The sequence below is a fragment of the Gadus chalcogrammus genome, chromosome 22 (genome assembly GCF_026213295.1).
Source record: "Gadus chalcogrammus isolate NIFS_2021 chromosome 22, NIFS_Gcha_1.0, whole genome shotgun sequence".
In the NCBI taxonomy this organism is placed as follows: domain Eukaryota; kingdom Metazoa; phylum Chordata; class Actinopteri; order Gadiformes; family Gadidae; genus Gadus; species Gadus chalcogrammus.
The window spans coordinates 6,776,728-6,803,793 of record NC_079433.1 but is presented as its reverse complement, the minus strand read 5'-3'; the positions used below and the strand labels follow the sequence as shown (position 1 = coordinate 6,803,793).

At 47.2% G+C, this 27,066-nt stretch overlaps 1 protein-coding gene across 1 annotated transcript in view; it reads left to right on the top strand.

Annotated features, from left to right (window-relative positions):
* The window catches only part of LOC130376229 (CUB and sushi domain-containing protein 3-like), a 387,391-nt gene that overhangs the window by 163,514 nt on the left and 196,811 nt on the right, over positions 1 to 27,066 (top strand). The window contains exon 5 of the mRNA XM_056583449.1: positions 15,481 to 15,703. Coding sequence (XP_056439424.1) covers positions 15,481 to 15,703 — 223 coding nt within the window. The remainder of the gene's footprint in view (positions 1 to 15,480; positions 15,704 to 27,066) is intronic.

Genomic DNA, 27,066 nt, shown 5'->3' with positions numbered 1-27,066 from the left:
TAACCCCCCAGATTTCAGCCATCGGAATCCATTTTTTATTTTTCCACCGAATTCCTGGAGAAAAATATACTCCAGGCAAAACAATCGAAAACTCAGACGATGCAATTCTTCACGCTGAATCTTTCTTTCTACAGAAAAAAAAATGATCCCTTCTTTTGTTGTAGCTCTCCCTTCCCCTTCTCCCTCTGTGTCTTTCTACCTCTCTCTCCCCCTCACTGTAGCTGTAGGATAGGTAAGGTCTCTTGACAGTAGCTGTCTCAGGTGCTAGCTCTTAGAAGCGCACCAAGACAGAAAATGGAAAAATAAAAAACAACAACCCAAAATAACATCTTCAGCAGAAAGTAAGTTGTCCCTCCGTTTGTGACCTACTTTCCGCAGGACACTACTAGTGTGGTTCTTACTTTATAAAAGATAGAGTTGAAAAAAAAAAGGAGAGTTTGTCTGTAAGAGCTTGTCTGGTCCCAGACTCAATATCCACTTATCGGCCCTAGCTGGTGGCAGCGCTGTAGAATATCAAGATGGAGGAGTACAGTGGTACACTCCCTGCACTTCATCTTTTTATTATTTTAAAATTGTGCCACAAATTATGCTTGGGTTGGATTCAAATATACGTGCAATAACATTTAAAGTGGCGGTCTGGACAAAAGTTGACCTTTACCTGGTATGTTGCTCGGCAATACGTTAAAATGACGGTTGATATTCGTCCCGATGTACAGCGGTACACAATTTAAACCTGCGGCTACGTCTAATTTATGATTATGCGAAACTGCAGTGCCGCCAAAGGGAAAAAAGATCTCTCGCTGCCCCCCATTGTAATCCCTTCTATCAGGGAATCAATGCTTCTATAACTCAGTTACAATGGCTGCCACGGTGATAGCCCCCCCATTTTAATCTCAATATTGCCCCGGAGTTGCGCCGAAAAGCCTTGTAACTCCGGCAGTAACACCAGTTCTCAGGCCGCCGAGGTCTGACAAATGAACAGGCCAGGGAGGTCGTAAAAATGCAGATTCCCTCGTCGTCTCTGATTAACATGCCGACGGACTCCCCCCCTGAATCTCTCGCTCGTCTTTTGAAGTATCTCGTTTATTAGATTGATTTTTTTTTGCTTTCCTGAGGGTAGGGGTTGACTATTTGTTTTATTGTTCTATAATGGCCACAGCGATTTATTTCACGATTTGAAACGTAGCTATAATGCTCTTGTCATTGTTGAGCGCGAGTTAGAGCCGAGATTGAAGTCGTCCCCCGTCCCCCCCCCCCGTTTGTCGCAACACAGGTCTCCCCCATTGAGCTGATCGGGCTTTTGTTGCTGGGCCACTCAGCCACACAGCTAGGAGGTTTTGTTCAGGATGGCGCCCGTGACACCGCCGCCACGCTTATCCCCCTGACGAGCCTCGCCGTCTAGCTTGAAACAATAATACTCTTTTCCCACCCCTGCCAACACCTCTTCACCCTAATGCCTAACTGCCTCAGCGTTCACGACAACAGCAAGTTAATGGAGAGGGCCTAAAATGGCTGCTGGTACCGAAAAAAGAGGGATAATAGCGGTATTGTTTAAGCACTCCAGGAGCTAATGGAATTGCTCTGTGAGCGAAGCTGAATCAACCTGTTTTAATGTGTCTGTCTCTCACCGCGCGGGAACCGCACACTTTCATTTTTTATCCCTATAATGGGCCCTCGATATCGGACGAACACAGGCCCCCCCGTAGACTGATTAACCCCAAATAAAAGTGGTTTGTTCTGCGAGCCCGTGCCAACGTTACCCGGCGTCAACGTTACCCCCCCCCCCCCCGCCCCCGTGTCAGGGGTCAGGGTTTGTAACCCATCCCCGGCGATGACGAAAAGAAGCGGGAACGAAAAAGCATACCTTCCATGTTATGAGTTAATCCAATTCCCCCCCCTCCCCTCCCTCCTCTGGCCATCCGCTCCCACCCCTGGCCCCCCGCGCTATTCCCATCACTGCCCTGTCATTCTCCTCCTCCGCTTCCCGTCCATTAGGTATATCAGGGCCCCCCCAGGCCTCTGAATCTCAGGGTAGTAAGTAAGTATAAAAAGCGTGGCTACTCTTTAGATTAAATGAGTACACCGGAGGCTTGTGTTGCATGGGACTGGTCCCCGCTAACGTCATAAACACAAATATGGAGGGGTTGGACCTTTGCCCCCCCCCGTGGCAAAGGTGACACAACGATGTGCAACGCAACGCAACACTCCATGCAATAACCCCCCCTCCACCCCTCACACACCTTCCGGCAGTGACTGAGTGACTGACACGGTGACAAATTGATTGATTTCATAATTGTTTTCAGGGAGATGGGTGTGCTTCCTTCTGTCTCTCTCGGAGCCTCTCCGGTACCGTATGGAGTTAGCTCACCACTCTAGGGCATAGTCCACACCGCTGGCCAACTGTCAGGGAATGGCCGCGGGACAAGCGGTCTGGTCTAATTCTTGGCTGACGGGAATCCTGACAGCAGGAGCCACTGGGATTTAAACTCAAACAAGGTTACAGGGTTACTCTTCCATTCCCCTGGCGTTCTCATGTGTGTGTGTGTTTGTGTGTTCTTGTAAGTGTGTGTGGGATTGCTATTTCTCTGGGTTTCTCCTTCTCTTCTACCACTCCCTCTCTACCCCTTCCTCTTCCTTCAACTCTAGTAGCCCATCTTCCTGAATCTCTCTTCATGTGTTCATCCATTTTCTTTGGTGCACCCCTTTCTCTGTCTCTCTCCCACTCCCTCCCTCTCTCTCCCTCCCACCCTCCCTCTCCCTCTCCCACATGTCTTTCTCTGCCCCAATAACTGAGAGTGGAGTGAACAGATACAATCATTTTCCACAGACATGTGGAAAATGGAAGAGGGCTCATTTAAATCAGCAATCACACACACACACACACACACACACACACACACACACACACACACACACACACACACACACACACACACACACACACACACACACACACACACACTTATACACATCTTATTTGGTGCATGTAGCTCAGGCTGCTGTGTGATTGGAATACTGATTGGCCGGTTCACCTGTCTGCACAATTCGTATTGGTCACTGGCAAACCGTGGTGTTGTATAATCATAATTGAGATTCAGTGAGATCACAGGGAATGGCACTATAAACGAAACCCCATATAGGTGGTCTCCCTAGAGACAGAAGGAGATGTAAAGAAGAGAGGGAGAGTGATATTAAAAAAATGAGAGAGGGACAGAGAGAGGTAAGGAGAGAGAGAGAGAGAGAGGGACAGGGACAGAAAGGGAGAGAGAGAGAGAGAGAGAGAGAGAGATTGTGAAACAAAAGGCAGAGCAAGATCAATGAAGAGATTTCAAAGCATCCCATTGTGCCTGAGTTAAATTTGGGATGGCTTCACAGACATTCATGTATACATACACACACACACACAATTTCTCTCACACTTTCTAACTCACTCACTCACTCACTCACTCACTCACTCACTCACTCACTCACTCACTCACTCACTCACTCACTCACTCACTCACTCACTCACTCACTCACTCACTCATGCACTCACGCACTCTTACACTCTCTCGCTCTCTCTCTCTCTCTCTCTCTCTCTCTCTCTCTCTCTCTCTCTCTCTCGGCCCATCTCTCTCTCACACACTCACTCACTCGATCACACATGAACACTCAAATCTACCGACACAAACACACACAAACACACATACACATACACACACACACACACACACACACACACAGGAGAGAGATGCTGGGGTGTCGGGGAGGACCAGCAGACCTTGGGGAGGGGAGCGTTCCTGGTGAGGAATCGGGTCGTTCCACACTCCCTTCCCCTCTCATTGACCGCGGGGTTCTACCCAGACGGATAGCCCTGCTGCCTCCCCAACACTCCCCCCTCCTCCCCCAGCTCCTATGCTGCACGCTGTCGTGCCCTCTGACGCACCGGTCTTGTTTTAGAGACACGCCCCCCACACTCTACAACCAGGAGGTGGAATCGGAAGACAGGCACTGGGGAGGGATCTGAACTCAGAGAGGGAGGGAGGGGGGAGGGAGGGAGAGACAAGGTGGGAATGAGGGGGGGAGGGGGTAATGGGGGAGGACGGAGGAGGGATGGAGGGAGGGGAAAGGGACCTAGGAGAGAGGAATGAAGGGTTGGTTAGAAGTCCCTTGCAGCTAGAGAGAAAGTGTCAAGGGAGGGAGGAAGGGACAAGGAAGGGACAAGGGAGGGAGGAAGGGACAACGGAGGGAGGGAGGCATTGAAATGTGTCAGTGCTACAAGCACTGGGATATCCTGAAATAAAAGTTGTATAAGGGCTGGAGTATCCCTGGTTTTTGTGAGGTGGTAGGGCCTTTCTGTTGCAGTGTCAAACATTTCCTTTGGACTCTAAGAAACCGGTCGAAGAAAGAAACATGACCGGAACAACTCTGATAAAGCCCCCATTAAAAAGTGAATCCATTCAAACAAATTAGATATTCTCCAGCATTTCTAAGAGCTTTTCTAATACTTTTGTTCACGTATCCATGCTCAAGGCCTTTCTTTTTGTATCCCATTATTTTTTGCCGAGCAAGCAGACTTCATCCATGCCTGGGCTTGGCTCACTGTGCCGGTACCTTGTTAGCGTCGCTCCCCAGGGGGGGCTGGGGTGTTTACCCCTGGGAGTTGCACCTGGGAGCCTACCTGCACTCCCCCAGGGTACAGGTGTTCCCGCTCAGGGAGCAGCACAGAGGCGTGCAGGAGAGGGGCAGGTGGTGGTTTTTAAAGGGATTCTTCTTTTGTTGGCGATGAGGTGTTTCTTTCATGGGGGGGGTGGTGTTTGATGGGGGGAGTGTGTGGTGGTGGTGGTGGTGGTGGTGGTGGTGGGGTGGGTGTGTATTAGCCAGCTTTCAGACCCCAACAACCCGCTTGGAAGATTCGATCCTGTGACCTTCTGGCCCCACCCTTCTTTTCCATCCCACTCTCACAAACATCAACACACACACACACACACACACACACACACACACACACACACACACACACACACACACACACACACACACACACACACACACACACACACACACACACACACACACACACTTACCTGGCGGTTCAATCCCCTCCTGAATTCAATTAAGGATGTGTGCGCCTGCCTGTAGGTGCATTTCTGTGTGTGGTGTGTGTTGAATTTGTGTGTGTGTACCTGCGTGTGTATGTGCTTGTGTATGAGAAAGAGAGAGAGAGAGAGAGAGAGAGAGAGAGAGAGAGGTGAAAAAAGCTTTTCAATCTGTCTCATTAAGAGACTCCAATAAGAATCCCCCCGTATAGTTCCCATCGACACAAAGAGGAGACCACACCGCCTTGTAGAGCCTGCATCGTGGCAGACCTCATAGAAAATCAATTACCCCCGAGACACATTGAACACAACACTGCACCTGTGTGTGTGTGTGTGTGTGTGTGTGTGTGTGTGTGTGTGTGTGGCTCCGTCCTTTAAGTATAGGATCATGGCTATCGTGGCTGTGTGAATTTAGCGTAGTGGTCCCAGCTGTTGCTAGGGCCAGGAGGGAAGGATTTGGAAGGAGAGAGGGAGGGAGGGGGAGGTAGGAAGGAGAGAAAGAAGGAAAGGATGGATTAAAAATGGAGGGAGCAAGGCGATGGGAGAGGTGGAAGAGGAAGAAAGGATTGGTGAGGTAAGGAGTCGAGGGATGGAGGAAGGAAGGGGACGAGGAATGGAGGGACGAGAGAAGGAAGGAAGGGGAGAGAAGAGGGAGTGGGGGAGATAGACATGGAGGGAGTAGAGAAGGGAGGATGGGGGAGGGGAGGAATGGAAGGAGGAGAGAAGGAAGTATGGATGTTAGTTGGGCCAGATGTTGACACCTGGCCCAGATGTTGACACCTGGCCTGACCTATTGAAAGAGACGTTGAGAAGTGTATGGATTGACTTCACCAGAGGGCCTTGAAAGGTGTGTGTATGTGAACACAGAAGATGTTTACCTAAGATACAGGTTACGTCAGGAATACGAGGGCGTCTGTGTCCACATAACATTGTTTGTGTGTCTGTGTCTACCTGCAAATCTGTGGATGTGTGTGGGTCTTTGTGTGTGTGTGTTTTTAGTGTGTATATATGTGTGTGTGTGTGTATGTGTGTTTGAGCATGTGCATGTGTATGTACCTGCTGCAAATATGTGTTTCATAGACGTGTGTATGTGTGGAGGAGGTCTGTCAGTTTTGGTCTGGTAGTCTCCATAATTAGAAGTCTCTCTTCCCCCCCTGTCTGCTTCGGTCTGTGTCTCCCCCCCCCCTCCCTCTTGACCTCTTCTCTGCTTTCCTCTGCCTCCTTTTTGCAAAGCATCTTCTTCTTATCCTCCATGTCTTCCAGCCTTTCTCGCTCTCGCCACTGATCACTCTCTCTCTCCCCTCTCTCCGTCTGAGCGATGAGGGTTAAATCATCCCTCCATTCGAATGAGGGAAATGCATCCATCTCTTTCCCTCTCTTCTTGGCCATTTCTTTTTCCCTTTTGAGCAACCCAGAAAACCCAATCAACCTTCCTTTCGACCACAAGAAGAACGATTTATTTCACCGGTCAATGAACCCGAATGGAAAACCACCGGTTCTCTAGAACCCTAAACTGAGCTTCAATGGATCTCACGGATCGATTGGTTCTTCCGTTCTGTTGGCTTATAAATCGGGTTCTAGTTTTCCCGGTTGGTTCTCCTGTGTCATGATGTGATTGGTTGGTTCAAACGGGCAGTGATCAGGTTCAGGCCGGTTCTTCTCCCAGAGCATTGTCCCGCAGGAGCTCCTCCGCCATGCTCTCCCCTCACCCTTGACCTCTCTCCTCACCCTTGACCACTCTCCTCACCCTTGACCTCTCTCCTCACCCTTGACCTCTCTCCTCACCCTTGACCACGCTCCTCACCCGTCTCCTGACAAAATTATAGAAAACAGCCTCAAATCTGCTGAATATCAGAGAGCAACCAGCAGGACCCCAAGAACTCTTGGAACACAGTCTCTTGTCCTCAAATGAACCCTCTCATGCATGCAAACACACTCACTCACACAACAGTGCACAACGGCTCCATCACTCACCTCACTGTGATGGTTAAACTTCAGAGCCAATGGCGTCCTAATGGATCGTGCTGGGTTCGGACCGGGCCAACATGGCAGACCGATAGCTGGATTTCTTGCTGAGCTTTGCGGAAATATTTCTGCTGCTGCTGCTGCTGCAGTGTATCTGAAAACAAAGGAGGCGGGCTCGGCATAGCCGCGAAGGGTTGGAGCTTTGAAGAATGAGGGGCACACGCGTACATTTGAAGACGTGGTGGGGAAAGACACACACATAATGGCGGCCTGGGAGCAGATGGGCCATCTCAGTGACAAACCGTCATTGAAATCCCAAACTATTGAATTTTCAATGACATGACTGAACTGCTGCCTCCCCCCCCAACCCCACACCCCCCCCCCCACCCCATCCCCCCCCCCCCCCCTATTTTATTGGCGCATGTTTCTTTCCAGGATTCATTTCCTGTGAACTACAGCATAGACCGTTTGTCTTCCCGATAGCCAATCAGAAAAGCCAGATTTTCTTGCTATTGGTATTGTTTTTTTGTTATTTCCAGTTAATTCGCAGTGCAGCTCATTATAAGTGCATTATTTCCGTCTGGATGGTCAAACTATAGAAATCATTAGAAGGGAATAAACCAATTTGTGCGGTGTTCTCTTGCCACTTCATCCATCAAATAATTGCCAGTGTGTCCAGTCATTAAAGAGCAGTAAAGTATTCCATTATTTTATATTGGCTCACCCATAGCCGGGATTAATAATACAATAAAATAATACAGTAAACCCTCCACATCTGAGACACAGTCCTTTTTCTTTAGTAATTCAGAACAGACATTCGCACACACACACACGCAAACACACACACAAACACACACACACACATTCCCACACAGACATACACGCTCATTCACATACAAACGCACATTCACTCACACACACGCACATCACACACTAACACACACACACACACACACACGTTTCCACACACACATACACAGACATACACGCATATATATACACAGTGGGTAATTGGTGCGCGAACACTCTGCGGAGTTGGCCCTGGTTGCCATGGTAGATAATGACCACTATAAAGATCAAAGGCAGAGCGATGATGTCACTCATTGACCTCAACACTCAGAGGGGATCAATTATGGCCTCAGAGTCCAAAGACTTTTGACACAACTTTAGCCTGCACGCAAAACACACACACACACACACCAACACACACACGTGCGCTCACTCTCGCGCTCACACAGACACACAGGAGTGTGGATTAAAAGAGTTGTTTCAACTTGAACCCGACCAGCATTGACAAGGAGTCAATTAATCTAGGTTTAGAAGTGATTCAAGGCCTTCATTGATCTTTTCATCTCATCTGTTTGATCTGGTCAAACAATGTTTAAACCCTGCACATGAAGACCTTTCAGCGGTTCAATATTAATTTATCATTGATTTTCAGCAAATTCCTCTACCTGAGAGGATTATTCGATTTCATCACGCGACCGGCAAGATTAACTTGGGTGGTTGCTGAGCAGAGGGCTAACAGTACTATCATTTTAGTCATCTTGTTGCAGTTAATATGAAAACATTAAAATGGTATATTAATGTAATGGAAGAGTGCAATGCTACCCTGCGCTATCCCTAACCCTGTGGGAAAACCGTGTGTGATGAGTTGAAGAGAAGCAGTGTCTGAGATGATATAAAGAAAGACCACACACTAATCGGGTACAAAACATCAACGAATTTAATTACAGGAAGCGTAGCTACTGTTGCCCTTTAACTCAGGTTTGTCTGTAGCAATAAGCACCAACAGAAACGAGACACTCCGCAGCCTATAGGAGGCGGTGCTATAAACCATCCCTCTTTTCCTCAAGCAGAGCGGGCTGCTTAAATACTCTGCCGGACCCCCCTCCCTTGATTGGATCGAACCAACTGTTGAATGCTCATGGGGGTCGGCCAAACAGTAGATAATGGTTATTAGTTCCATATAACCTTTCACAAATAATTGGAACGCCCTTAACGCCGCTTGAATGGCCTATTATCTTATAATTATCGGAGGCTCTGAGTTGCGGCGGATATTGGCGGACAAACAGACGCACGAAGCTACCTGACGTGCAAAAACACAAACCAAAATATGTCTGTGCGATAATTTCTGAATTGATCAACTGAATGAAATCAAGGTGCGTCTTTTCATCGCCTTCCCCCCACAGACAGGCACGATGTGCGGGTAGCACAGATGTCGATAATTTCGCTCCCCAAACATACGGCCCTTGAACAATGTCCTCCTCGGCTGTCTTTTGGGAAGGGGCCTATTGTGGTTTACACAGCGGCCCGGTTTTCCTGGCCACCTGAACGACTGTGAGGCCTGCATTATTGATGCGCTGTTTGTACTGGAGATGTGTGCTGGTTCGCCGGCGGTTCTGCGGTTTATTGTGAGAAGAGAAAAGAGCAACAGGGTAGCGGTGTCGTAATCCTTCCTGGAAGCAGCCCTCGCCATCTGCACCAAAACATCCACACCGGCTTTGAGCTTCATGGCAGCGAAGAACACGCTTGTTTGCGGGCACATGCCTTTTGAGCCGCGACTGTTTGTGTACGGTGCCTTGGTTGTGCTTAAAATGCATGCATCTCAGGGCATTTTCCCTGGCGTTAGTCGATGTTAGGTTGTCAGTGTGTGTGCCTCCTTGCCAGTCTTTTGAACTAGCTTGGGATATGTTCCTTGTTCGTGCCGTGGTATGAGGGAGGGGTTGCCTTTCGCCTTCTCTTCTTCATTGTTCTTTGTTGTTTTCCCCATCGTTGTTTGATTTGGTTTTGTTGAGCTATTTAAAAGGGCCTCGGGAAGTAAGGTAATGAGGTGCTTTATACACAAGGTGCTCTGCTGCTGTGGGTTTGTCTGAAGAACAGTGCCCCCTGGTGGTTTGGGAGTTGGACCGCTTTTGTTTCCTCATCATGCATGCACTTGAACCAAAACTAGGGAAGTACGGCATTCTTTGGGATGTAGCCTTTCATGTGGGGAAGCTAAGTACATAACCATTGGTGTTTGTTTTTCCCATGATGCATTGGTTAACCCTTACCCTAACCTTAAAGTTGGCCCTTTGAAAATTCCATTATCGCACCTATTCTTAATGTAACCCCTCCCAAGGTTATAATTTTTAAAGAAACAAGAATAATCCCCAGAAAGGCAGTTATTACATGGCATCCACCTGTTTAATTTTCAAAATCATTCAGGGTTGTTGTTACATTGACAAAGCTTGATGCTAATGCTCAAACCATTGGTTTTAGGGCTTCCACAGTTTAGCTAGCATGTCATTATTTTACTTTGGGTAAATTATGTATTATGGAAAGCAATATGTTTATTTTGTTATCTATGCTATACTGTAGCTAAACCACTATTCTACATAATCAAACAAAGATTTATAATAATGGTTCTGGGTCGTAAATGCACATAGCAATGTTTTATGTCTTTTTAATGAGTTTGCATAAATTTAATCTTGTATCTTATAATTGAGTAGGCAGGTAGCTATATTAAAACAGTCTTATCATATAAATCATCTAGGGTTTTTTATATTTTGCAATTAGTATTTACATTTTTGATTTTAATATAAAATGGAACGTTTGTATATGTAAGGAGAGGCTAACAAATGAAAGCCTTCTATTTTCACATGAGGTTTTTATAGTAAAGCGAGTGTACGGAAGATGACTCACGGCGGGATTCCACCGGACGCGTTACGGCCACGTTAAGGCCCATTCACACCCTACGGTAAATACGGATACGGACCGTTACGTCCGGTCCCGGAGGTGTTTCGTCTATCAATGGGTCCGTTGCCTCTGAGCTTACGAATCCGGAGTGCTCCGGGAGAGACGGAGCAATACCACCGGAAATCGAGGCGGCAGTATAGAGTCAAAAGTCAGACCATTTGCGAAAATAGAGAGTAGTATAATATCTGATATATATTGGTTTTATACTTATATTATACTATATACCTGACCTTTTTATTTTATTGTTCCCCTGCTTTGGCAATGAGTTGTAACTGGTCATTTAACAACATTTTGAGGAGATAATCTGCGGGTTTGGGAGGGGTCTCACATGCCACCGCCGCCTAGGCCTACACTTTTTGCACTTTTTTGCAGATTTCGGATGACACAAAGCAAAATCATCTCTACAGATATCATGTTTTACGATTGTCGATGCCGTTAATTTGTGAAACGACAGTCACTGCCCTCCAGAGGATTTATTGCGTAACATCCATAACAACGCTGAAACCAGACGGAGGTATGAAGGGTAGTTCCAGAGGCAACGTTTGGGGCGACGGACGAATTTCGTCCGGATCCGGAGGTATGAATCGGCCTTTACGGCTGCGGCACGGAACGGCTGCGACTCTGCCCTGCTTGCATTTCCACCGGGCGCGTTACGGCAGCGCAGCGGCAGCCATATTTACGCGAGATCACGCGATAATCCTAAACCTAATGTACTCACCTTCCACTCCCAAAACTACTGCAATTAGATGCCAGTAGTACTTAGAAAAAGGAGGATTTGGTACATAAATGACTTCATGTTGCTGAACTTCGACAATGAGTCTCTCGTCGCCCATGTTGCCGACCCTCTGAGACCCCTTGATTGATTGACTGCTGACCTGGTGCCACCGGTCATGACATAATAATGTTGATGTGAAGTTGTGATAGGCTACATGAGCTGAGTATTGTGTTTTATTTTGAAAATTGACCGGATGCTCTATGGCTTTGACTTTTTCACTTCCTGCCCTGCTCGATCTGCTCTGTTGAAATTGACGCGGTTCAGCAACGGCTTGCGGCAAAAATAGAAATGCTACGGAATGATAGCACTGCGGCACAGCGAGCCGCTCCTGGGACGCTGCTGAGACGTTCCGCAGCCGCGCCCGGTGGAAATGGTCTCATTGATCAGAGTGGAACCTGTCTGCTGCGGTGACCGCGGCCAAGACGTGCTGCAGCCGTAACGCTGCCGTAACGCGTCCGGTGGAATCAGGCCTTTAGGCTACGTGAGACCATGTGGCCTCACCGCAGTCTCCTCAGGTGACGGCATCCTCTTTGATCCTAGACATGAGAAGACCACATGAGCACATGACTCTTAATCATCGTCCTGATTGGCCGACATCAACCCTGTCAACCACATGACTCTTAATCAGCGCCCTGATTGGCCGACATCCACCGTGTCAACCACATGACTCTTAATCAGGCTCCTTATTGGCCACCATCCACCCTGTCAACCACATGATTCTTTAGAATTGCCACGAATGGCCAACCAGCCCTAAATTACACTTCATCAGCAGCCTGATTGGCCACATTCAGCACGTCAACCACATGATTCTTCATCAGCTCCCTGCCTGGCTTGATTCCACCATGTCCACCACATGACTCTTAATCAGCCGCCTGATTGGCCGACGAGCCACCCCGTGAACCACATGAATCTTAATCAGCTCCCTGATTGGTTACCAGCCTCCCGGTCAACCACATGACTCTTGATCAGCTCTCTCATTGGCGACCCCCCTCCCTGGTTAAGTGTGCTTAAGGAACATGAGAAGAAGCATATCGTTTCTCTTTCAGGGATCAATACAGTCGAAGCAAAAGGTAATCATAAAATACACACTCTTTTAAACCCACTGCTGGTTGGCTTTTCATCTGGCTGCCTGCTGTGTGGCTCGATATAAACGTCTCATTAGGTTCCCAGGCGGAGGGAGAGAGATGAGGGATTCTCAAGCGTCCGCTAGTCAGGCAGTTTTAGACGATGAGAGTTTACATTAAGAATTTACAATACAGATGTTCACCATCACTTTTCTGTTCTACCACTTCAGCCTTAGCCGAGGTTAAATATGCATAATACTTGCACACACACACACATATCAAGAGAGCATGGCATGACGATCGCCAGGGATTGACGTTTGAATGAAAACGAGCCTCTTTGGTTTTATCCAAATAACAATCGGGGCAGGGAAACGCTTTGATAGACCTTGAATCCTCGAAGACCAGTGGGTCTTCTCTAGGGCCTTCAAGTCATCAGTCTGGTTCCCATTCACTCGGCAAGACAACAGGTTCATGTTGATACTTAAAACAAAACTAATATCGTCATCGTAATAAAAACCCACGTTATGGAGCTCATAACTTCGCAAATCACCTAGTCGCCGCACGGAAATACGGAGTAGAAAGCTAAATGCCATTGCGCGTTGTTGGAGAGTGCGTCTGCCATGTCTGCATATTGCAGACCTCGCCATATGCCCAGAAAGCATTATGGCTCCCTCGCACAGTTCATTTAGTTAAAAATACATCTCCTCCTTCCTCTATATTTGAACCGCCCACCCACCCATACAGACGCACTTACACATGCGCGCGCACACACACACGCACGCACGCGCATGCACACACACACACACACATGCACACACATGCATGCATGCATCCAGTGATAATGAAGAGCCTCCTTCATTAAGATGTAGTAGTATTTATCCTCTATGAGTCCCCAAAGAAACCATTACCATTTGCAGAAGACGTTGGGTTGTGGGTGTATATAACACTTTGTGTGTATGGCCGTTGCTTAAGGGAGGTCTATTTCCTCCTCTCCTTTCTGTGTTCTCATGTCTTTCTCTTGTTTCTTTCTTCTTCTTTTGATTTTGATTTCCACGTCGCATTTCTTTATTTTGTGTCTTATTCGTTTTTTCCTTTCTCTTTCTTTCTTGCTTCCTACCTATCTTCCCTGTGTGGTTTCTGGTTGTCCTCCTCCATGACCTTTCCAGGAGACTGAGTGGTCTAAATGGGTCTACAGCATGTTATATTATGGAAAGAAACACCTTCTCCTGCTGAGTCAGCACATAGAGGATTACAAATAACTCCCACACTGACCTGGATCAACCATATCGATCTATCAAACTATTTATGTATATAAATATATATATGTTCATTCTTCATAGTGCATGCCAATGTTAATACTAGGAAGTGCTGCCGTTGGCAGGAAGTAATCGTGCATCATTGTGTTATATTATGGTCTGTTATAATTAGCAGAGCCTCGTTTTTTTGTGTGGTCTCAGAAATAACGTGTGTAACGTGTGTGTGTGTGTGTGTGTGTGCGCCATCTTTGATTCATTATTTATTACAACTTGCGCGTTTGACCACGATAGGTCAGCGTTCTTCATGAATGTTCTCACCGTGCATGTTTTATGAATCCATTGAGTCAAAGTGCCACTTTGTGGACGGAGACTGCCTCTACCCTATTCTACTCTGATGTGTGTGGGTAACCGACAAGAATCGCACCATGATGTATCTGGCTCTGTTTTTGTTTCCAGCGTGTGATGCTTGTCCCTGTGATTTTATCATCAAGAATGACACTGTCATTTTACCACGCATTATATATATAAAATCACTTCGGTTAGATTCTCAAAGCCCTCGCTTGCATGACAATGCCGGGACAGCTGCGGTGAACACTGCTTGTCATTCCTCGTCAACATAGCATTACGGTCCTCTACTCTGACTGAGACTGTCATCCATCTAGTGCTGCTTAAGTGGCACAGGGTGTGGTCTGAGGAAGACTGTGTGTGTGTGTGTGTGTGTGTGTGTGTGTGTGTGTGTGTGTGCGTGTGTGGAGAATTATTTGTGTCAACGTTTGTTTATGGACGTGTTTCTGTGTGTGCGCATATCAGTGTATGGGTGATTAGCTGTGTGTGTGTTGGTTGTGTTAATGTTTGTGCATTATGTGTGTGTGTGTGTGTGTGTGTGTGTACGTGTGTGTGTGTGTGTGTGTCCGCCAGCGTGTGTGTTTCTCTCTATGTGTTTCAGTGTGTGTGTGCGTGTGTGTGTTTCTCTCTATGTGTTTCAGTGTGTATGTTTGTGTGTGTTTCACAGTTCCTTTGAAGTCCTTAATTAGTGTCCTAATTTTCACAAACGAATGATGGTCCCTCCCTTCCAAGAGAATTAAAATGTCCCTCTGTGGGATATTTCTCTGCCGTCAGGCGCATGCTTAATCACACACGAGCATGCACACACACGCAAACCCACACACCCACACACATTCATACTCACGCACAAACACCCACACATACACATGAATGCCTTGAAAACAAAAACTGGTAACTAATATTGACACATTTCCCATACCAGGGCACACCCTGATTGGCCCGGTCAGCAGGAAACATCGGCCCCCTGTCTCCCTTTGCTTTATGTGACCCCTCTGAACCATCACCTTCTTCCTCCACTTTATCTTTCTAATCTATTAAACCTTCACTTCAAACCCCTAGAGGTAGCCGGGTGGTCACCATGATGTTTGCAAAGGCATTGAACTAATGGTCTGTCTCTCCCTCTTTCTCTCCCTCCCTCTCCCCCCCCCCCCCTTCTCTCCTTGCACTCTATCGCTCTTCCCATTCCCCTCTCTCTCTTTGCCCCTCTCCCTCTCCCCACAATCTCTCTATGGCCCTCTCCCCTCGCTCCCCTCCTGCAGGTTTTATATACACGTGCGGTGGGATGCTGAAAGGCCGCAACGGGACCATCGAGTCCCCAGGCTTTCCTTACGGCTACCCCAACGGAGCCAACTGCACCTGGGTGGTCATCGGGGAGGAGGGCAGCCGCATCCAGCTCCTCTTCCTGTCCTTCGCCATCGAGGAGGAATACGACTTCCTGTCGCTGTACGATGGACACCCCCACCCTTCCAACTTCAGGACCAGGTGAGTGGGTGGTGGGGGTGTGTCGAGTTTCGATGGCTCAGAGCTGAAGGTGTGCCAGCAGTTATTCGTGCTGTTGTGTACTTTTAGCATGTTTTATTCGCCTCATTGCAATGTCCATGATAGTCAGGGAGGTGTATATGTGTGGGCTTGCCTGCGTGTATGTGTGTGTGTACGCTGACCTGCACATGTATGTGTGCATCTGTGCACACGTACCCGTCTGTGCTTTTGTGTGTCAGTGTGTGCTTATGCCTGCGCATATACGTATGTACATGTGCACAGGTGCCTGTGTGTGTTTGTGTGTGTATGTATACCTGCGTTTATATGTGTTTGCACACGTGCCTGTGTGTGTGTGTGTGTGTTGAGCTTTTATTCTCCGCCCTAATAGGCTTTGTTTCCCATCATTCATCCAATCATGTCCAACCAACCATGTAGTGTCTGACGAACCAGGTGCTCAGAAAGTCAAACATGGCCCCAGTCCGACCAATAGAAACCGATGTTGCAGGAAATTGGGGGAACGCAAGCTTGGATGTGATGAAGAAAATACAACGGGAGATATGCTGCTGTTGCTGTGATGTGTCCATTAGGAACGGCTCTGTAGCGGAGACGACGGGAAATAACTCGAAAATATGCATGCGTTTGAGATGCAAGAAATGTGATTTGGCTTGCAGTGTGTGTAAGCCTATCACGCGTCTTGCCTCTTATACGCATTCATATTTTCTACGAACACGCACACACACATAAATAAGCACACACACAAAGAGGCAGGCTGCAGCAGTGTGATTAAGAGGTCACATCCATTATCAAGAATATGGTCATTATAGCGAGAATGATTATGATTAACACACACACACACATACTGTTCTCCCATGCTGTCTGAATGAAGATTCTATCTGCGTTGCGTTGTCAGCGTAGTGTAATCATAGTTTTAGCAGCAGTAATCCACGTCAACGATGCCAGGATGGATTAACATCAGAGTCCAACCCTTAGTATTTCATGTGTGTCTTTATTTATTCAGGTTTCAGACCTGATTTGAAAACAGGAAAGGTTTAGATACGATATTTCCCCGGTAACTGGGGACTATTTTGATGGGCACCAATTTTGTAAAGGCTGTGGAGTTTTTACCTTCTAAGCCAATCAGTTTTGGAGTTGTACCAAATACTTAATCTCTCGGGAGCGATGTTATTAATTAAACTGATAAGACTATTTTATTGACGCAAAGGTGGGTTAGATTGCCTGATGAAACATTTACTACTTGAAATAAAAATTGATAAATTATCCGAAAATAATTGTGCCCTCCGTTTGATTGACGAGGACAGAGAGAGAGAGTGAGGGGGAGAGGGAGAGGGAGGGAGGGAGGGAGGGGGAGAGATGGTAAGGGGAGCAGAAAGGAAAGGGGAGGACAGTGATTCAGGGAGAGAGAGAGAGAAAAAGAGAGATGGATATAGAACAAGAGAAAGGAACGGGGAATGGATGGAGCAGGGCATGCAGACTGTACGTGCATGCAATGTAATTAAAATTCCATCAGACTTATTCTCACTCAAATTACCCCCGGGACACGTCTGTTTATCAACACCACAACTTCAACCGACGGGAGAATAATTTTTCTTTGTTGCATTTTAGTCCTCTTAAACTAGTTAATTGTCGCCACTGGACCCTCATCACCCCCACACAGCCTGTCGCTACGGAGTGTGTTCATTGCTTGCCGAGTGTCAAACACTGTCTCCCACCTCTCACGCCTGCCCCAGATTCCCCCCCTTTACAAAGACTCATATTAATTGCATTCATTAGCTCGTTTGACAAAACACCTCTGCTCGTTAGAAAGCATAAATAATCTAAATGTGTGTTTGCGGTGTTTGGATCCATAATGGCTGCCGCAGACGCACTTCATTAAGGGGCCTCATGTTAATGGGGCAGGAGGAGGAAGCGATGTAGAATTACACCCGGATAAGTGTACGAAAGACACTGGAGAGAGGAAACTGCCTTGGGTCGTTTAGAGCTAAGTGCTGTTTTGCATTTAAACTTTTTACATTGATTTCAATGTGGTGGCTCACTCTGCTAATACGCTAACAATGTATGCTACGCCTTGTGTGCTACCGGCCATTCCCTCGCTTTTAAGTCACTTTGCGGGCCGTCGTCACTTTTGTTTGTCATAAGCGCTAGCATATTCTTTATGTAAAGTAGTATAGTTGAAAACGTATCACTTTCTTTCTTAAAAGTTGACTGAAGAGTTGATGAATAATATTGTGACACAGCTTTGATGGATGAAGTTCTAAGGATGAATGATGCTGTAACATCGTTAAACCGTTAAACTCCATTAGAAAGCTTATAATATTATAAGCTAATAGAAGAAGATTTGAACATACCTATATCTACAGTAGCCAGTCTAATACATGGGTTGGATTTTAAACCTTTGCAGACACTTTGTTTAAGGATGTGAGTGTAAAGTGAGTTGTTCTTCAATACATCACTGTTTAACTTTGTTTAAAACCTGTATCAAAAACACACACATCTCTCCTTCACTTTAAATCTCTACTTATGTCTCTCACTATCTCACGCCCAGATGAACGCAGACACGTAGACGCACACACACACAAAGACACAAACACACATATACGCGTACACAAAGTGGCAAATATTATCCAAACTTAAATAGCTTCTCTGCTATTAAGCTGTCCGTTTGGATTGGTCCTCACTGTGTGTGTGTGTGTGTGTGTGTGTGTGTGTGTGTGTGTGTGTGTGTGTGTGTGTGTGTGTGTGTGTGTGTGTGTGTGTGTGTGTGTGTGTGTGTGTGTGTGTAAATGACAGACTGAGTTTAAGAGGAATAAGCCTGGCACGGAGGTATTTAGAGAGGTCAGACCAAGGGACCATGTTAAAAGGCTCATCTCTTCCTCCTGGACTCCTAAAGCGGTCCAAACTGTCAAGTAAAACTTGACAGTTTGGACGTTCCAGAAGGCAGCGCCACAGATCCTCCGCTCTCTTAAATACTGTTGCTGTTCCACAGAGCTCTCTCTGTCCCCCTCCGCTATCACCCCTCTCATCTCGTTGAAAGTAAACCCACTTATATCACCTGCTTCTACCACCTTCATACTTTATCTCTCCGGCTCCACCCAACCCGATTGGTGGAAACTCTCTGTAATCCAACCAATAGGAGCCACTCATTCAGTTAAAAGAAACGATCAAACCAACTTCCCATTAATGGTTATTATTTTCACGGCCAGTTACTCTACCGGTTATTCCATCGAACAAATCAACTGCAATCCAATTGATTAATTCTTTCAGTCTATAAAATTCCACACATCAAAGACTCTCAAGAACCACATTGGGCCATCTCCAAAGGAATCCTACTTGCGAACTAGCTTGAGGAATATAAAACCGCATCCCCCCCCTCTCCATCCTTCCGAGGATCGTCACGCCCTAACGCCTTGCCACGGAGTCCCTTTGCGCTCTCCTTATTAATGCGTTGTGGCCAGGGCGCTGGCATGGTACCCTCTATGTTTAATTGGAGCGAACAGGGCAGGTTACTGAGCATCTCATCGCTTTGAAGTCGGCGCATCCCGGCTAACGGCTAGTTTATCTCCCTCTCCACTGTGAGACGTGACCTAGATCTGTATCTGTAATGCTCCACAGCACCAGTTACACACCTGGCTGGGTCAACCCATCCAATACACACACATACTGTATAGGCATGGGGATTCACACAGACATGGGCGCACATGCACACGCACACAATCTCACACACGCACACACACAGATTGGTGCAGGCATGCAAACAAACGCACGCACGCACACACACACACACACACACACACACACACACACACACACACACACACACACACACACACACACACACACACACACACACACACACACACACACACACACACACACACACAAAGAAAGGTACAGACATGAGAACGAACACACACACATCGATTTGGGCAGGCCAACATCTAGATACGCACACGCACTCACACACATACAGATAGGTACAGACAAGCAAACGAACAGACAGGTACAGACACCCACACACACACACACACACACACACACACACACACACACACATCCACACAGATCGGCACAGACATGCAAACGAACACACACAGAATGGGACAGGCCAACATTTAGATACGCACACGCACGAAGAGACACAAAATCAACCTCACTCACACCGAATCAGAAGTGAAGAGTCAAGCCTTGTGTGAAACTTGCCATGAAAGACACCAAATATTATCTTTGATGTCTTAATGTTATTCCTGAGCGGTATTCTAGAACCCGAGTCTATCAGTGCGCCACAACGTGGATGTGTATGCATGGATTTTCACGCAGGTGTGTCCGTGTGGTGTGAAATGAGGTGTGTTTACCCCTGAGGTACAAGTATTTCATCTCCTGCTGCATCGGTTCTGCACCGCAGGGGGCTAGAGGTGCGTCTGGGAGATGTGTGTGTGTGTGTGTGTGTGTGTGTGTGTGCCTGTGTGTGAGAGTGTGTTGGCTGATCTAAATAGCTTTGCTCGAGGTAAAAAGGTAGGACAAGATATAGAAAGAGAGGGAGAGAGAGAGAGAGAGAGAGAGAGAGACAGATCCCATGGCCTTTTGTGCACCTTTTTTCCATCTGTTCTGGATTCAAACCAGCGTTTTGCATGAATCCCAGCTGTCAACCTACAAAGACTTTAACTCATTAGACGGTTTACTTTCTCTATGTACTTGTACATTGAAGCCAGCTCATTTCAGGCTGAGATGATCGAAGACAAAACTAGTACGATCTACGAAAGAGAAAGAGAAAAGAGAGAGAGACACACACACACACATAGAGAGAGAGAGAGCGAGACAGAGAGAGCAGAAAGAGAACCAGAACGGGAGATTAATTCAATTCCAGCCGTATTGAGTCATCAATCCCTCTGGAATATATCGCTGGGCCATTGCCTGGCCACTTTTCTTTCAAATGACATTCATTCACTCCTCAAACCCTTAGTTCCGACGTTTTAGTGTCTATCTTCCATTCTCTCTTCTGTTCTTTATTATCCCTCCCCCCTCCTCCCCCCTTTTCCGTCTCTCTCTCCATCCATCCGGCCCTTCCTCCTCCCCTCCCCTCCCCTTCCCTTCCCTCCCTGCCCCGTCACCTCTCTCTCTAAAAGGGCCTTTCTCTCACATAGATTGGATTCATTCATTTATTGTCCTAGTCTGGTTCCACTGCTCGGTACTGCGTGGCCCCTTTGAATAACTCCTGCTAATTTCACATCCACGTTTCCTCTCACACGTCCGCTCGCGGCTATCACTCCAGCCAGGCTCTCCCGCTGTCAGCTCCTTCTAAAGAGTGGATTTGGCCGCTCACCCTAGCACCCGCACCCCAGATGTCATTAACTCAGGGGTGATAACCAGCTTTCGCGGCGGTTCAGCTCATTCCTCCCCAGATTAGAAGTGTAATCATTTCAATAAGGCTGGCGGTACTTCCTGTGTTGATTTCTGTCTCTCGCTCTCTCTCTCTCGCTCTCTTTTTAGCTCTATCTATCTCTCTCTTTGTCTCTCTCGCTCTCGCTCTCTCCCTCTCACTCGCACTCTCGCTCTCTCTCTTTTTAACTCTCTATCTCTCTCTTTTTTTCTCTCTCTCTCTCTCTCTCTCTCTCTCTCTCTCTCTCTCTCTCTCTCTCTCTCTCTCTCTCTCTCTCTCTTTCTCCATCTCCCTCCCTCTCTCTCTCTCTCTCTCTCTCTCTCTCCATCTCCCTCCCTCTCTCTCTCTCTCTCTCTCTCTCTCTCTCTCTCTCTCTCTCTCTCTCTCTCTCTCTTTTTTTTTCTCTCTCTCTCTCTCTCTCTCTCTCTCTCTCTCTCTCTCTCTCTCTCTCCTTATCACCCTCTCTCTCCCTCTCTTGGCTTCCCTCAGTGTATCTGTTCTCTGTGTGGCAGCAGCAGACCTTTGAGACTCTATCTGTAGGCGTTGGGCACCTGGGATGCTCGTTAATTGAATTCTCTTCTCCATCTTCTTCCTCGCGTGTTTGCTTAGTGGCCATGTTTGCATTTTCGATGATGGGAGTTGGAGTCTGAAACTCATTTCTTTAATTCATGTATTTATCTTTATTCAATGGATCCCCCGGGATCAATCGAGTCATCTGTATCCGCCATCGCATTGGACTGCTAGGGATTTCCGTTGAAAATGCCTCATTATTGCTGATGATATTTATGATTAGTTTACATCTGTGTAGTTTGACTGTTCGTGCTACTCAAACAAATGAGTCTTCCTATGTAATAAACAATACAAAATGAAAATGTTTTAAATGTGCTTATATTTCATTCTGAAAATGACAAATATTTAGCACGCCACCGAGGCAGTAAATGGAGGAAGTAAATGACATATATAAGAGATTCGGCTTTTGATCAATTTGCGTTATATATTGCGTTAATACACATTCTCACACGAAAATGCACCGGTGGTGCTATCTAGAATAATCAGTCTGCGACCGGGGCTAGCTCTCCTAAAAGCGCTCTGTTGTTCGTTCGCTTGCACCGCCTGCAGCTCCATGCCTCAGAGCTCCTGTTGCATTTTTTACCTCTTAGCTGGTGGTCCGCAATCCAATCACGATAGCAAAAGGTACAAATGCTGCACCTGGAGTTTTCCGCCTATTAATATTCACATGCCATTCCCACTGCGTGTGTATGTGTTGTATCCGATGTCGTGATCCACTGTACGGTCTCCGGGCAACCACACGGTGTTCTGAGAGTGAAGCAAAGCAGTGTCTGTGGCACTTGTTTAATCAGTGTGGCATCCATCAAAAAACATGGCTCCGCGATATTGCCTTGCTCTGTGCCTTTGTAAGTGTTTGACTCGCACCTACAGAGAATAGCTAAATTATGCACTGGTAATATTATTATCATACTGGGATTCAATGTGGGTAACGACTTAAACCACCATGCCATGGTTTGTAACTTTTAGAAGAAAACCATCCCTAACATCTTTGTATTTTCGATTTACTATCACTTTTATTAAAAGCAATTTACATATCATTTTTATTACTATACCTACTTTTATGACCAGATAGGGGCTAGGCATTTTTTCCACACATATGACCACAGGGGGGCCGCTGACATGGGGGTTTGAACTCACAACCTTCCAGCTCAGAGTGGAACTCCCCAGCCGCCAGTCTACCCTGTTCTACTCTCAGAGTGATGCCTCACTCTTTTTTTGTAATTGAATCGAAGACACTGCCGTTCCACTGCTTCTTCATTCTGGGCAACTCCCTGCACTCAGTGGTAATATTAACCGTGTGTGTGTGTGTGTGTGTGAGAGTGTGTGTGTGTGTGTGTGTGTCAGTTCAAGGTCCCAGTAATCCCAGTGGCTAAGCTGGTAATCCCTTCAAGCTACCCATTAGCCCCCTGACACACGAACAAACACGCTTCTATGGCCATGGCCATATTGCGCGTGCACACACACACACACACACACACACAGACACAGACACAGACACACGCATACAAAGATGAAGATACACACACACACACACACACACAGATGTAGATAAACACACACACACACGCACACTACACACACATGTTCAGACTGACACAATTCAATGAGTCCGCGGAAGTCACCCAGGTGTCAGGCAGACTGTTCCCTGGGGAAGGATCACTATGATCAGCCACAAAGCTGGCCCAAGGCCCCTGGAGGAAAAAATGAATGGAGGCTTGAGCTGGTAATACATACAGATTAAGAGAGGGAGAGAGAGAGAGAGAGAGAGAGAGAGAGAGAGAGAGAGAGAGAGAGAGAGAGAGAGAGAGAGAGAGAGAGAGAGAGAGAGAGAGAGAGAGAGAGAGAGAGAGAGAGAGAGAGAGAGAGAGAGAGAGAGAGAGAGAGACTGCATGAATAGCAGCCCAGTAATTTGCTGATGAAGAACAATGGATTGAATTAAAGACCCTTAGAGGGAGAGCGAGAGACATGGGTGAGGGAGAGAGAGAGAGAGATGGGTGAGTGAGGGAGAGAGAGATGAAGATAATGCAAAGTAGAAGGTCAAAGCGAGTGATAGACGAACGATGGAATTGAGAGAGATAAGGGAGAGAGAGAAACGCCGGGCCCCAGAATTAAAGAACAGGAGAGGAGACTTGGGTAGAAATCGATGAAACAACCAGCTGGAAAGGTGGAATAAAACACACACACACACACACACACACACACACACACACACACACACACACACACACAGTGCTTATGTTTAGTATTAACTCGCGTGTTCGGTGACACTGGGCTGTTGAACGCGACACAGGAGGGATCCGCTATCTCGCAGCGAATTGCCCACATTACTTCCTCCGTCACAGCATCATACATCTCTCTCACAGCCTTCTGTTGTGGTTGTTTCCCTCTGCTACTTGAGTGGATTTCTTTGCAGAAATCTGTCAATCCGTCATCATTGACGGAGTGGCCCCTCTGTTTCTTTTTATAACCAAAAATCATCTATTTAGTATGGAGTCGTTCAGCAGATTGTTTCAGCAGATATAAAGCAGTGTGTTTCCCATTCATGTCGGTAACGAGCGGGGCAGACTGTGATGCCTCGCTCTGCGAAGCCTACGGGTTTGGAGGCAGACAAATGGGGAATGGAACCCAAAACCTTCTTGGGTTGGATCCCACTACATTAACCCCCCCCCCCACCCTCCCCCTCCATTCCCTACCGTTGAACGATGCCAAAGCCAAATCGCTGACCAAGCATTCAGAGGGCTGGCCCAGCCGCGGTCAGGCTTGTTTTCAATGGCCTGATTTAATCGTATTGATATGATTGATTTGCCCGCCATCCCCCGTGGCTTTGAGACTGAGCTCCCGAACGCTCCGCAGGTTGCGTTCAGAGAAGCGTAGCTGTCCGTGGTGCTGAACTCTGTCCACACAGGAGAATAAGCAAATCACTTCTCCGAGGGTGGTTTGGAGTTAATGCTCTCTGCCCACCGCATTACCCTTGCCCTCAGGGCTGGAACACAGCAGACTCACTCGTCATCGTTTCCAAAACAGGGGAGATATCGGACATGCTAATGGTGCAGTGTTATTTCCCTTTAGAGAGTCCGGTGGCTATGCGTTCCTTCGCCTAAATGCTAATTCTCAAGTTTTACATTTACATTTACCCTTGGAGGTATATATTTTTTAATCACAGTTTGACTATACTTCTTTCCATTTACTCTTGGATCAATGTACACAGAACATTGCACAAAACACTGTCTTATCCATAAGTACTATTTTATATAAATGTAATAAAATAAATTAAAATAAAATAAAATATATATTTTTTTTAAGTATCATAATATATTCTCTAGAGTATTTTAAAACATGGCACTTAACACAGACCGCACTGTGATTTACCTTTTTCCTATCCACCCTGTCTATCCAGAACCTTCACTTAATACGTGGCTCTCAGATCTGTTTGCGACATAAAGATCAGGTGGAGGAGAAATTGTAGAGACAGTTTGGGGAGCTGCCGGTTCCATTTCCAATGTAGTTCCCTGTGTGCCCTCGAGCTCCAATATCTAACTCTCTAACTGCTCCTCCAACAATAGCCGGCGTCATCGTGTTGTGTAGTTGACAGTCATTGTGTGTGTGTGTGTGTGTGTGTGTGTGTGTGTGTGTGTGTGTGTGTGCGTGTGTGTATGTGAGGTAATACCTGTAAAGTGCTCTGAGTGGTTTGGAAAGTGCTCCATAACTGTGGTCGATATTGAAGACCTCGTTTAGTTGTATTTACCACCCGGCGCACACAACTTTGAAACTAAGTTTGTGTGTTGCGTTCATCTCTCTTGTTTGTGATTACTGTATGACCACTAGGACAGCAGTCGGAGCCAGCCAGCTGTAATCACATACACTGCAGGATTCCTCCCTCGTATTGCAACTCTTCATCAGACCAACTGCCAATTAACGTCCCAGTCAGTAGCATTGGTCCCATAACAAATGCACTCAAATAAAGTTTACCTTGCTACTGCAAAGAGGTGCACTACTTGCAAAGTGTGTGTTTGTGGGATTGGTAACCATAAGCGTCAAACAATCCCTACCGTTCGCCCCCATCCTATTATCGAGTGTGTTCAACGACACTAGGCATTTGGCAGTAGTTTACTATCTGTCACGTATCCATCCCCAGTCATTAAACGGGGAGTAGTGTCAGGACTACAGCAACGGCACATCAGAGCACCACATTAGTCTTCCCTCTAGGCTCAGTCTTCTTAATTTGTAGCCATAATTAGCAAACAGTGCACAGCAACCTAATAACTCCCTTTTGACCTTGAAGGAACACACACACACACACATACCCACGCACACACATACCAAAATACACACACCCACACCCAAACAAAATCACACACACACCTCAACAAACGTACAAACACGTACACACATACACACACACGCACACACACAAACATGCACACACACACAATAACACACCCAAGCACCCAAACGCCCGTGGGCGCACACACACACACACACACACACACACACACACACACACGCGCGCGCACACACACTCCCACTAATTCCCCTCTCGATTCCGAAATCGCTTTAACCACAGTGTGATAACACTGCAAAAAAAGCGTACACGTACACATCCAGTTAAAACCCCTCCTGTCTACTCGGCCCACTGCCTCACCACCCACCCTGAGTGTACACTTTGGCTCGCCCATTAAGGCATTAGCGGGAAAGGACTAATATCACGCTACGCTAATACTTTAGCTTGAGCGACAGCTAGGGGCTGCTCCTCCTCCACAGTGGCTGCCCACTGTCTCTCCCGCTCCGAGAGCACACACTCTCTCACCCTCCCCCCCACCCCCCCCCCCACACACACATACCTCCTCAGCTCCCGGTACCAGCCACAGGAAGGGAAGGCATTAAGCAGACTCAAGCAGTCGTGTAATTTTTTTTTTTCGCGCCCGCTGATGACTTAAGTGTCTATAATTTCGGGGTAGCGCTGCCGCTATGGCGGCCAGCACGCCAGCGGGTCGCCGCGGAGACCGGGGCGACGGAATGATTCATCGCGCCGCGCGCTAATAGAATTATCATCTAGGCCGCAGCAGGCGGGCCCCCGTCCGCGGCCTAGGCACGCTGTTTGTTTCTGCCTTGTTTCGGCGGCTTCGCAAACGAATCCTTGTCCTCCGTCATCAGCTGGTGGGCGACAGATTTGCTGCGTCGCTGGGTTTTACGGCCGCCACCGCCGTGAGGGGCTTTAACAGTAAAGAAGGAAGGGGAGGGAGGGGGACGGTTATCAATGACACCACGCTGACACCACGCTGGACCCGGGACAAACGTTTAGCTCCCCGTGAACGCGGCGTGGCGGGACGTCAATCGCTTTCAACCCTGTTTTGGCTGTGTCGTGCTTAATCGCAGTGGGCCTGGAAGGGGCTGCACAGGC